The sequence below is a fragment of the Conger conger genome, chromosome 16, assembly GCF_963514075.1.
Source record: "Conger conger chromosome 16, fConCon1.1, whole genome shotgun sequence".
NCBI lineage: Eukaryota > Metazoa > Chordata > Actinopteri > Anguilliformes > Congridae > Conger > Conger conger.
Window position 1 is genome coordinate 20689017 of NC_083775.1, and position 14203 is coordinate 20703219.

Consider the following 14203-nt stretch of genomic DNA (forward strand, 5'->3'; position numbering starts at 1 on the left):
CAAGAATAAATTACAGTTAGATTACTGTTTATTTTCTAAATATCACAACAAAAGATTCACAACGTGAGATTCCTGTGGTTTTACGCACTATTTGTCTTGTGGCGGAAGGAGCACAATGTCGACAGCAGGGAGGAGGAGGGCGGAGTGATACTGAGTGGCGAAGTTGGGACTTGAGGCGCAGTACGCTAAAGTTTTTCAAAAGTTTCTCCGGAGGTGTAGAGAGACGCAAAGCAGCCGAGACCAAGCTGCGGACACAGGGACGACACGGGACAGGACTAATTTCTTTAACCCTGCGAACGGACTGGAGTTCTCTTTTAAATATCCACCATTTTATCAACTTTATGCCGCTACCCTGTAACTGCGTTATTTCTTGGAACTTTTACAACTGTGTATTTTTTTTAATGGATGAATTATTGCTGACTCTTTGAAGAGAAGTTGTTGGGACAAACCTCCATGGGAATGGGGAATTACAATATGTGGATATTTATATGTATTTTATTCCTACTGCAGAATTGCGAAGGTAAAGTGAATTAACATATTACTTAATTAGGTGTAATTGCAGATGCCAAGGGGATAGGTTCCACTGTCTTACGGTGGACGGAGACGTTAGTTTCTCTCTCATGTCAGATCGTTTATGCGCTCTTGGATGTATAACATTAGACCAATGTGTACGAGATGCAGGTGTCATATAGCATCATGTATCTGAGTTTAAATTCAGTCAACGTTCTCGCTCCTATCGCTGTGGGAATTATGAATGCCGGAATATCTTGAATAGCCACGACAAAGTTGTGATTTAAAAAAAAACTTTCAATTGTATTTGCGTATAACAAATATTAAGGGAGTCTCAATTTTATTGTTAATTGCCCGAATATGGACGTTCATTTGAAGGTGATGGTCGTTATTTTTTAGAGTAAGGACGCGTTTCTACACACGACAAGTGCATGATTTATTGTAGCGTTTAAAAGTGGTTAATACCATGCATATGCATTCCTTCAGAATTGGGAAAGTTACGCTGTCTGCATTTATGTGACGCGATTGTGACGGTCCCCCTGGTTCAAAATCAGCATTCTGTTGGCGAAAGTTCGTCTTTTCAGGTCAGGCACAGTGGGAGCAGAGAATCCCGTCTGTCGCAGCGGGGTTGGTGCGCGACGATGTGCGCAGCTCAAAGGCTGAACGCCACCGTGAGAAAATAATTAAGCTGGATGGGATGGCGAGCGCAGCAGCCCGCTCCGGGCCAGTCAGACGCCAGAGCGTGAAGGCATTAAATCAACTCCAGTGAATGCATTTATCATGTTGTAAACAACGAATTAGAACCCGTTTAGCGCTTTGACGACTTGAACTAAGAGGAAGGTGGCAGGGCTGTGGTTATCCTCAGATGGGATTTAGGAAGATGAAGAGCAGCAGATGAAGAGTAGTACAGATAGTTCGCGGGGGTTGGGTGGGAGATTGTGTGGGTGAAGGGGGGCTGTGAGCCATAACTTTACACCCCCCACCCCCCTTTTTTTCCACGAACAAAGAAGTTTTAACAATTGAACTTTGTTTTTTGAGGGGGAGGGGTGGTTAAAGGGAGTAACGTGTGTGAGAATAGTATTTAACATGCTAAAATAATTCCTATGTTTATGCTTATACAAAACGGATTGAGTTTCAAGTTGCGGTTTTGATTAGGGTTCATATTTCCTTTTCTCACGTAGAGGAATGTTTTTTCAATGGGATATTGCATGTCTTTAAACAGGTCACAGAGTCTAATTACTTTTTTCTAGAAACACAAATTCCAGAAGAATATAATTTTCAAAACAATGTTATTTGTAACAGCTTAAAAAGCTCCCACATTAGAAGCCTAATTAAGGTACTAGTTATCAGTGCAAGGCTTAAAGTTCTCAGGCACCAAGCCTGATTTCAGGCATAGAGCCGTTTTAAATTCAGATAAAACGTAATTCAATACATTGTACACATTTCCTCCTGGACACCTTTTCAGGCTCAGATTTTTTTCTTGCTTTAATCCCTGTCAGTGTACGTATCAGCGGCTACCTTTAAATATATAGCAATGATGAGCTCGGGAACAATTTGAATTGATTCCATGGACCTCGGAATGGGTAACTAGCCCGCTGTAAATTTCCTTCAACAAATAAGGCTACTTGCTAAATGTTCACGACCCTCTTAGCCTCTGAGAAATTTCAATTGACAGTACACCCAGGTGTTAATCGTACAATCAGAAATATATTATCTCACACTGTTTGTGCTATACGAGCCAAATGAAATAAACAAAATGTTCGATGACAAGAAAATATTTGAACCATACAATATTGTGAACCCGAGCCGTTGTGGTGTGAAAGAATTTCAATCGTGATATTTCCTTGTTTACACGTATCTTGGATTGCCTCTGGATTTTGTCTAAGATAAGACTATCAGCGCTCTCCAAGAGAGCGAGCATACCTCTACCCTGATGTGCGGGTGTATTTAAAAGCCCTTAGCTTTTTTGGAAAGGGAAAACTTCTCTTGTGTAGCTCGTTTGACGTTTGAATTTGCGACTGTATGACTGTCAAAACGATTATCATTTATTTGACAAAACGCCCCTATCGTGTTCGAGTTATGAGGGAAGTTTAAGATGGAGCTTGGAAACCAGGATAGTCAAGGTGTCGACAGTGTGGGAAGACTACTCGTGGTATTTGTTGTTGTTGCTATGTTAAAATGAAATGTGTGCTTATGAGACTGTTCTCTCTCGCCTGACTCCTCCCTCAATGTCCACAGGTCTCCGCTGTGTGGAAAGGCCGTGTGAAAATGGAGGAACTTGCATGGACTCTCCCTCGCGATGCATGTAAGTCACTTGTAAGATATTGCGTGAATACCTTTCACGTGGATCGGCATTGGCCCTAAACTGGCTTCCCAAAGCTGTTGATGAACAGGCCGTTTCAGAATTGTTGGCACATTTAGCCTACGTGTCGAAATGGTCCTTCATTGACTCCATGATACATTAGGAACAGTGGATTTTCTGGTGCATCTATTCGTGGAATATATATGCAATTACTAACTAATGTGAATAATTGCTTTGTGGACCTATGCTATGAATGCAGGCGATGGTGACTAACTGCAATTCCGTACCTGCTCATGAAATGGTTAACTCCTGCGATAACTTTGTGAATAGGCCTACTGTAATACGTTTATCGGTAGCCGTGTCTCTTGTTGATATTGGTTAGCCTTGATTCCCAGTAGCACGCTGAATTCGGCCCTGGACATGCAGCCGCATGGAACAGGCAGGGGCGGAGACGCTCCCACGCAAAGAGCGACGCTTATCACTACACTTTAACATTGTTGGCACGGCTCATCCCATCCCGCTAAAATGAAAGCCAACATTTAGTTGTATGTGTACCCCCCATTAAGTAAGCGTTTGAACTGCATAAATAAGATTGGGCAGAGTTCTCGACGAGTACAGCGATTGTGCAAATAGGAAACAACGAAGGTGGCGCGCCTGGACTCGCCCGCACTAAGTGTTTCACACAAGGCACCTGCTAGAGAACGCAGTGAAACAGTAATGACTATTTAACGTTTCTGCTAGATGGTTGGTGTATTGTGATGTTCTTTTTTAACGCAATCTTGTGCATTAACCAGACTGCTCAGCGGTTTCGTGCTGTTTAACAACAATACGCAATTGTTCTGATAACCGCACTGTGATATAACGAATAATTATCACGTGGAAGCTGGAGGCTGTTGTTTTTTTTGCTTTCCCGCCTTCTTCTGGATTGTGTGCAATCATTCATGGCCAATAGCTTTTTTTCTGGTAGGGAACGTGGGAAACGATCTTAGTAGTTAAATATAAGACCAGACCAGAGCCATCAATTTGACTGATGCGCAAAGTAATGACCAAACATTAGAGCGTTTGAAATGGAAGGCAGGCTGCCCCAGGCCGGTGGTGGGGAGTTGAGCGGAACAAAGGCGTTGCATTTCCCAAACTCTCGTCTTTGTTTCCCGGGGTGCGAATCCCTGCTCAAACCCCCCCCCCCCCCCTACAGTAACTTTTATTACTTTATGAACCCTGACCGTTCCTTCACCCGGAGCATATAGGGTCAAAAACACTCCCAGCACACCTTTTAACTTCCAAGCAACTTGTGCATTTTCTAGATATTTTATGGCAAGCATTTAAGACAATTGCATTTTTGAGTTACCTGATCTCATATCACACAGATTTGCTAAAAAAATGTGCAGTTGTAGGTGTTAAAACTGTTGCTCTTTTGGTGGCGTTGGGAGGGCACCCTTTGTCTAAATTGCATGTTTATGATGTGTATTTCGGGTCTGGGGGGGTCTGGTGTCTCCGAATGGCTCTTCTGCAGTTTCTCTTGGTTACCAATGACTGTTTGATGAGTGCAAAGGTATGTTCCCCCTCTCTGGACACCCTGTCTGCATTCTACTGCTCCACCACAGTGAACAAACCAAGAATGACCCCCAGCCACATGACCAGAAAACAAGAGGCATTGTTGGAAAAAAGGCATCCATGCTCCAGAGATGTATGATGTGCTCCATCACATAAAATCTATCGTGGGGTTGCAATGCTCTTTAATGCTCTTTGCTGATCTCAAGTTGAGTCAGAAGTCCTGAAGTGTGAAATTATGCCACGCACGCCTCCCCATAAAAGCAGCATTGTTTTTCTCTCTAAATGTCTCGTTTAGGGCTATCTGGTCCCGCTTGTACCCCCATTTTCCAGGAATTGCGAGTGTGGGTACAATGGGGGATAGGGGGTGGTGATGACCACATCCTAATACTGAGGGGGGTTTAAACACATAGATATGCGCAGTAAACAACTTCACACATTAATGAATCACCCAGGGGAAGTAGGGGATTATGCAGTGGTTTATATACAAAACAAACAAAAAATAATCATAGAAGCCCTGGGGGAAAAGGACACAATGATCTCACCACTTGACAGTCAAAGGGAGGATGTGGAGCTGCTAATCTGGTTTCTCCATCAGTGCCTACGGCCAGTGAGGGGCAAGCCCTTCCAGACCCCGGCCGATCAGCTGTATTCAGCTGTGTTCGGATGCAGGGATGATTACGGGGTGGGTCCTCTTGCCTTAGGGCTTGCAGTGCAGGTGCGTATGGTGATCTGTGGTGATATTGAAATTGAAATGGCCTGGTGCTCTGCCCACCAGTGAGCTGTGGCCTGTGTGGTTTGACCTGACGCGCGTTCAAGATGGCAAAATCAGCAAAGGTTTGCCTACATATCGAAACTTTTTTCTGTTGACCATGGACATTAGCTAACAGTTTGAAAAGGTAGTGCATGGCAAATAAAACTGTTTTTGCTGCTGATGGGGAAAATGCAGAGAGAAGAGAAGTTGACAAGTTATAAGACACTTTAACCAATGTAATGTTCTTACCTTTAAAAATAAATCACCGGTTAGCAACAACTCACCTAGCTGGCATTGTTAGACCTAAGTTATATCTATTTGTATTAAAAAGGCATTGGTGGTGAACTAAATGGAATGTAAATTTTATTTAAAAAATGTTAATCATTTAACAGTAACCGTTTGCTGCAAACATAGTTAGCGAATGTTCGCCTTTTTGAACACACGTCTGCTCGACTGCTATCAAGCTGTAATGTGCGGTATGCCCGGGTAAAGTTTGACACCTGCATGCATCTGGATTGGACAGCTGTGGCTGCACCTCCTGTTTGTGCCCTTTTTCACATAATGGCTGTCTAGAAGCAGAAAACATGTATAAGTGGTGGTGTTGATGGCCAGGGGCTGGGAGGGAGAGAGGGATGAGGCTCAGGGGAAACGGAGAGAAAACGGGACATGAAACCCCACACAGAGAGTACTGGTGGCCAGGGGCTGGGAGGGAAAGAGGGATGAGGCTCGGGGGAAACGGATAGAAAACGGGACATGAAACCCCACACAGAGAGAGGCCACAGTATCTCCCCACCGCCAGCGGCAGGAAAGTGGTCCGACTGGTCTGAGAGAAAGAGAGCAAAAGAAAGAAAGAGAGAGGGAGGGAGGGAGAGAGAGAGAGGTCACAGTGTAACCAGACCTCTCTCCGAGTAGAAAAGCACCTTTATCCCCCCCAGATACCAGCCTGTAACCATTCACCGCTTTCAGAAAGGAGAGATCAGAGCCAAGGACAGAACAGGTGAAGAAAGGGTGGATCAGACAGGAGGGAAGAGCAGGAAGATGAGAGAGGGGGAAGGGGGAAAGTAAAGGGCAGAAGGTTCTGGATGTGTGGTATGAGGGCTGATGGTAAGATTGAGCCCTGCTTTCTATGACACTGGCCAGCAGTAGTGTGGTGGTTGGTCTGCTTGTATAACAGCTGCATCACTCTCCTATCTGGGCTTGTTTGTCTTGTTTGTTTGTTTCTGTTCATTTGACAGGGATAGTGGAGAGCCTTTTGGCCATCCCAGGACTGAATCTATTCTCCCTGGGCAAGTAACACTAAAAACACATTGTATGCAAGGAATAGTAGAGTTCAGGACATGTTTACTGTCCCAGACCTTACTGTCACTCATACAGATTGGCACTTACCGCATGCATGCCCTGTCCCCCTGTACAAACTGTGTATACACGTAGTCCCTCTCTCTCTCTCTCTCTCTCTGCCTGAGGCCATTAGCCTGGAGGTCCGTTCAGCCATTTTGAGTTTGTGGCCAGGGTTGTTGGCGGTGCGATCATAGTTGTGTCCCCCCAACTGGCTCTCCAGTATTGCTGGAATGCAGTCGGGCTTGGCTCGACTCCGCTCAGTCCTCCAGTCCAACCAGTCCGCCTCTCCCTGGCGGTCTCCGGGCCTCCCGCTGCCCTGTCCGACACAAACACATTCCGCAGCAGGGTCATGTGACCTCGGTGGCCACACCTCCCTCCGTTCACTGTCGATGATGATGAAGACGATGGCGGTCGCGATAGTTTGGTCGTAGTTTGGTCGAGGGAGCTCCTCGCCACCCTTGGTGTGGTCGGCTGAATTCGGTGTGGTCAAAAACTCTTGATTGGTTGATTCAGCTTAATCTCAGATTGGCTGAATGTAGTGCTGTCGCCCCCTCTCCGATTGGCTGTTTCCCTCTCTGACTATGGGTTTCCGAGTCGGAGTACTACGCCATTTTACGTGAACTGTGAATAAACAGAAACATGGGTTTACTTTTACACTCATTTCTCTAATACATACTCAGATTGCTCCAGTGAGAAACTGGGCCTGAGTAATCTGTCTAATTGAAAAGAGCAGTTTAGTGCTCAGTAGGACTGTTGGAACACATTTTACAATTACATTTTTGGGACAATTGACAGCTCTAGTAAAGAGTTCCTCGCTGAGAGATTCCCACACACTCGTTAGTCAGTACCATCACAGCTTGGTCAGTATTTGCATGGTTTGGTCATTATCAGCAGGTCTTGGTCAGTATCTGCATGGTTTGGTCATTATCAGCAGGTCTTGGTCAGTATCTGCATGGTTTGGTCATTATCAGCAGGTCTTTGTCAATATCTGCATGGTTTGGTCATTATCAGCAGGTCTTTGTCAATATCTGCATGGTTTGGTCATTATCAGCAGGTTTTGGTCAGTATCTTTGGTCAGAGTGTGATGATTGCTGACAGGGCTCTGCCAATGTTTGTAGGGTTTGGTCAGTGTTAGCACTGATAGGCGGGTATTTGCTGGGCTCTGTTGGTATTGTCACCATTCCGTCACCATTGTTCTTGATGGGGTTCAAATTGGTAATGGCCAGTTTATCGAGCAACGATAGAGTGTCACTCGACTGCAATCAAAGAACGTTCATGAATATTCCGTTGTTGCCGACGTAGACAGTGGTTCTTGTCCTTAGCAAAAGTATAAACGCCCTCCAGTCGCCCAGAGTATGAACCAAATGTCACTGGACTATAAACTGGCCTTAAGACTGCAGCATGAAAGCAGATTGCTTCTGGATAATATGAGTCAGTGACTTTAGGGGACCCAAGTCACAGTGCTTCTGGATAATATGAGTCAGTAACTCTGGAGGACCCAAGTTACAGAGCTCCTGGATAATATGAGTCAGTAACTCGGAGGACCCAAGTTACAGAGCTTCTGGGGCTCTTAGTCACAGTACCCCTGGAGGAGCTGGGGGAGGGGAGGGGAGAGGGGGGGGGGGGGGGGACTGCAGGCTGGCTGGAGGAGGTGGATAATTGGGCAGATTGAGATAGGGTCTTTCAGAAGGGGCTGAGCTGGAAGAATGGGGGTGTGGGGGGGAGGGGGCAAACAGGTGGTGGATGTTGTGATGGTAATGCGGCGGAAAGGGGGGGGAGCCAGGTGCTGGCATTGAGTGCTGACCGCCACATGCCGGGAGAGACGGCCAGAGGCCGGGGAGAATGGAGAGGAGGCTGAGCGGACGGCCCTTTGTGTCCCTGCAGCCCCTCTAACTGCACTGAGTACTGCACTGAGTACTGCTGGGGCAACTAAACTACCCCTCTAACTGCACTGAGTACTGCTGGGGCAACTAAACTACCCCTCTAACTGCACTGAGTACTGCTGGGGCAACTAAACTACCCCTCTAACTGCACTGAGTACTGCTGGGGCAACTAAACTACCCCTCTAACTGCACTGAGTACTGCTGGGGCAACTAAACTACCCCTCTAACTGCACTGAGTACTGCTGGGGCAACTAAACTACCCCTCTAACTGCACTGAGTACTGCTGGGGCAACTAAACTACCCCTCTAACTGCACTGAGTACTGCTGGGGCAACTAAACTACCCCTCTAACTGCACTGAGTACTGCTGGGGCAACTAAACTACCCCTCTAACTGCACTGAGTACTGCGGAGGTAACTAAACTACCCCTTTAACTACACTGAGCACTGTTGGGGTAAACTGGGGTAAACTAGGGGCGACATGGCTCAGGCAGTAAGAGCAGTCGTCTGGCAGTCGGAGGGTTGCCGGTTCGATCCCCCGCCCGGGCTGTGTCAAAGTGTCCCTGAGCAAGACACCTAACCCCTAAATGCTCTTGATGAGCTGGTCGGTGCCTTGCATGGCAGCCAATTGCCATTGGTGTGTGAGTGTGTGTATGAATGGGGGAAGGGGAAGCATCAATTGTACAGCGCTTTGGATAAAGGCGCTATATAAATGCCAACCATTACCATGTACCATTTAAACTACCCCTCTAACTGCACTCTGTATGGCTGGGGCAGCTTCATTTCTCAGGCTCATAAACTGATGGCCTATTCCACTGCAGTGTGACATTAGTCCGCTTAACTTCTGGGACAATGGTTTTCTAATAAGACCCAGTTGCATTGTTTCATGAATCACGATATTATGTACAGGGTTAAAAGCAAACTCAACCATTGACAGCTACAACAAGATGCTGGCTAAAGCCATTCTTTGTCTCTTTCACAATGATCAATACTGCAGTAACTCACTTACAGTAATCAGTACTAGGCATGCGCCGATATATAAATTTCCCTAGTACGAATATCTTCGTTTTTTCACATTTTCATGATATACAAAATTATATCTTAAAAGAGTATTAAAATATTCAATTACTTCAATTATCAACCAATCAGATTTATTGTTAAACATATGCAAAAAATTTTGGCCATACCAATACCTAGTTTCAGCAAAATAACAAAATTCAGAAGTAAACCCACATTTTCAACAAAATAACATGCAATTTATTTAAGTAAATGTATTGTGCAAACATTTTGGCCTGCATTTGAACAAAACAATGACTGCAACATGTTTTGTAAACACTTTGCCCACTTTTAAACAAACAAAAAAATAACTGCACATCTAAACAAATATAACGTGCAGATAATGTTCCCATTGTTTGTGGTAATATTATCTCCCATAGTGTCAATGTGTGACCTCCGTCATGGTACAATGAAACCTTGCTTTACGCCGCTGTGTCTGCTGAGTGCTCCCTGCCCATTACTCTCCTTCTTCAGTTTTATAGGCGGTTGACCAATGCTATAATGACTGATATACATTTATGACAATTAAATGATCGTTAATGGTTTTCTACCTGGATATATAATAGTATTCATTATTGTCCTATATGCCACATCAGCATTTCAATGAGTCTCTCACAGTAGTCAGTACTGCAGTATAAAGCCAGTCTCTCTCACAGTAGTCAGTAATACAGCATGAAGCCAGTCTCTCTCACAGTAGTTAGTACTACAAGAAAGCCAGTTCTTTTTATAAACAGAGCTGGGAAGTTGATGGTTTTATGGGGAATATTGGGTTTAAAATGGTCCTCTGGGTTTTGAGTGTTATTGATGGGGTTGTCTTGACCTCAGTAAGACAAGAACTCTATAAATTGTGAGTGTTTTAATAACCCGTGGGAACCAAGGGCGCTGTGTTCCCATGGAGGAGTGGACTGCTGTGTGTATGTGTGTGTGTGTGCAGTCTTGGGAGGTTCCGGTTCTTGCTCTGAAAAGTATTGGTTACGGTTAATGGTGTAATCTCAGAATGGAGTTTGCGGGTTGTCAATTTTCTACTAGGGAGCCTCACAATTGCCTAATCAGAGAATCATGAGGAGATTCACACTTATATACACACACATTTCCACACGTGTGTGTGACTGTGTGTGCGTGCGTGCGTGTGTGTGTGTGCGTGCGTGTGCTTGCATGTGTGCGCGTGTGTTCTGTGATTAGGGAAGAATGCTCTGCTCTCCCTTGAGTCATCTCAGGAATGCTCTGTCTGTCCGCGGGTCTGATCCAATCTGCGCGCCATCAGGTCCCCCACACACCCCTACCAAACCCCCACCAACCTGTCCCCCACACACCGCCCTGTCCCTGTCCCCCACACACCCCTACCAAACCCCCACCACCCTGTCCCCCACACACCCCTACCAAACCCCCACCACCCTGTCCCCCACACACCACCCTGTCCCTGTCCCCCACACACCCCTACCAAACCCCCACCACCCTGTCCCCCACACACCCCTACCAAACCCCCCCACCACCCTGTCCCCCACACACCCCTACCAAACCTCCACCACCCTGTCCCCCACACACCCCTACCAAACCCCCCACCACCCTGTCCCCCACACACCCCTACCAAACCTCCACCACCCTGTCCCCCACACACCCCTACCAAACCCCCCACCACCCTATCCCCCACACACCCCTACCAAACCTCCCCACCACCCTGTCCCCCACACACCCCTACCAAACCCCCCCACCACCCTGTCCCCCACACACCCCTACCAAACCTCCACCACCCTGTCCCCCACACACCCCTACCAAACCCCCACCACCCTGTCCCCCACACACCACCCTGTCCCTGTCCCCCACACACCCCTACCAAACCCCCACCACCCTGTCCCCCACACACCCCTACCAAACCCCCCCACCACCCTGTCCCCCACACACCCCTACCAAACCTCCACCACCCTGTCCCCCACACACCCCTACCAAACCCCCCACCACCCTGTCCCCCACACACCCCTACCAAACCTCCACCACCCTGTCCCCCACACACCCCTACCAAACCCCCCACCACCCTATCCCCCACACACCCCTACCAAACCTCCCCACCACCCTGTCCCCCACACACCCCTACCAAACCCCCCCACCACCCTGTCCCCCACACACCCCTACCAAACCCCCCACCACCCTGTCCCCCACACACCCCTACCAAACCCCCCCACCACCCTGTCCCCCACACACCCCTACCAAACCTCCACCACCCTGTCCCCCACACACCCCTACCAAACCTCCCCACCACCCTGTCCCCCACACACCCCTAACCAATTCTTCCCATTGGGGAGTTTTGACCTCAGATTTTGGGGGGGTCATGCCTGTTCTTTGCCCAATTTACTTTTGTATTATATTGTAGCATATGTTTTAACATTGTCTCTATAAGAAGCACTTTACAAATGAAATTAAATTCATAATCTACATTGATTTTTCAGGGAGCCCACTTCAACGAAAATGGTTCATTCAGATGACCAGTTGAGAGTGACAGTCTAGCAATAAATCTGACTGGATATGCACTTTAGTAATAGTCTAAAAATCCAGTGTGCTAATAGGCACCCCTCCACACATCACAACCTACAATAGAACCACTACACAAATCAAAATCTGACACAACCCATTATCACATCAGACGCCACAACACAACCCATTCACACATCACACTCTACAACAGACCCATCAACACATCACAGCCTACAACAGAACCAATTCACACATCTAAAACTTTTAACACAGCCCACTCATCACAATGTAAAACACAACAAATTCAGACATCAAGATCTCTAACACAAGTCACTATAACATCACACTCCACGACAAAACTCGTTCACACATCAAAATGTACAAATCGTATCCTGCTTGCTTCATATACAATGCCACACTGAAACTCAATATTCTGTTAGCCTACACTGTAGTTCAAGTGCTAGAAAACTCCTGGCAGTATCACACAATGTCACAATCGTACTTTTATATAAGCTAGTTTCGATAGGTGGTTAACCTCAAACTGTGAGTCTGCATAGTTGAAATGAGTTTAATCACGTCTTAAATCTCTCACAGAAACTTGGAGTATATTCATAAACTCAGGTAAAACAAAACAAGATCATGAACTTAGAAAGCAGTGAGAACACATAATAACAGTATGTATTTGCCTATGCAAATAGTGGTTTCAGCTCTTTATCTGGCTCTGTTTGTAAGCTGAAAAGGACTGTGTGCTTGTCTTGTGAACATAGTTTTGCTGGCTTTGTGAGCGGACCTTCTCTGGTTCTAATTATTCTGTCTTGTCAACAGATTTGGCAAAAGACTACAATTTATGACCGTCGTAATGTGAAACATGTTTAAGGGTGTGTTAGTGCGTGCCTGTGTGTGCGTGCGTGCGTGCGTGTGTGTGTGTGTGTGTGCGTGTAAATGTTCGGTGTGAATTGGTGTAAATGTGGTGCGAATTCTCACTGCCCGGTTTTGTTATTTGAAATGTGAGCTCGCTAAGTGCTGCTCTATTGGAGCAGATAACAGGCACTCTGGTCTTTTCATCATATGTTTAGAAAAACTCCCACACTCTCCCTCTTTCTCCTTCTCCTTCGACTCTCACTCATTCTCTGTCCCTCATGCTTTCTTTTTTTCGCTCACACACACACGCACACCTGTAAGAGCTGTTATACACACAACTGACACCGGAACAGAGAGAGGTATATTCAGAAATGGCTGGTATTGCTTTAAAGTATTTAATATTTGTATTTGTTCTTTGGCAACCATATACACTGTGAAATCATGCCAACAAAGCATCATTTACATTTAAATCTGAGATAGGGGTGCACATTCAGGTGTGTGCAGGCCGACGGGGTCTCAGTAAGTCTAGTTCCAGAGGCCTCTCCATTTGCATAGTGGAATATGAAACGAAAGTAAATGATCTTACGGTGACATAATATCCAGTCTACAGAATTTCCTCTCTATCGCTCAGGCACAGGGATTCAACGGATTAAATGTTAGATGTTGGGTGTGGCCTCCTGTTTCAATGTCTCTCTCTCTCTCTCTCTCTCTCTCTCTCTCTCTCAATCCAGTTCAATATGCTCTCTCTGTCTCTGTCTCTGTCTCTGGCTCTCTCTCATATTCAGTGTTTTATTGGCATGACCGTTTGCTTTTGTATTGCCGAAGGAACCTGTGAAACTTCATATAACAAACCAAGAGTAATATCATAATAGTATGGTTTTATATATAGTACGCATAAGAGGCTACACATACTGTACTTTTAGACATGCGCGTACACATACAAGTGCATATGCATGTGTGTCTCTCTCCCCCTCTCTCACTGGGGTGTAGGGTTTAGGGGACAGGTTGTGGTCACTCTGTCAGGCTTAGTCTCTGCTCTGCCTCACTGAAAGGGGAGGCGGTCTGCGAGGGCATACTTTCTGTTTGGGGTTGGATAGCGGTCAGGTTTACACTGGGATTCATTTTAATTGATCCAAACGTTCCATATCACGGTCATATTTCACCACACCACCACCCTTAATTTGCAGTTGTGGAGCAGACATGGTTGAAGTCGATTTTGCGTGAGAGGTTTGCGTTTGTAAGATTCGGGGCCAGTTGAGCGGGGGGGACACGTTTGTTGGTGGAAAGGCGCCTTGCGCTGCGGATTGTAAGACGGAATAGTTTTTTAATTTTATGGCTCATTGTTTAGATGCGAATGTGAAATGGAAATCTGTGTGTATCTTCAGCCCCAATAGTCAATGCTAGCATTTAGGTTGCTCACAATTCTGTATGCAGGATTTTAGTTGGGCGTTTTTTTTTGTGACTGAGCGAACCCCATATTTA

The 14203-nt window shown here is 46.1% G+C and overlaps 1 protein-coding gene across 1 annotated transcript in view; it reads left to right on the forward strand.

The window, feature by feature from the left end:
- Positions 1–221: 221 nt before the first annotated feature.
- The window catches only part of notch3 (notch receptor 3), a 49309-nt gene continuing 35327 nt past the window's right edge, over positions 222–14203 (forward strand). The window contains exons 1-2 of the mRNA XM_061223513.1: positions 222–520; positions 2749–2815. Coding sequence (XP_061079497.1) covers positions 454–520; positions 2749–2815 — 134 coding nt within the window. The 5' untranslated portion in view covers positions 222–453. The remainder of the gene's footprint in view (positions 521–2748; positions 2816–14203) is intronic.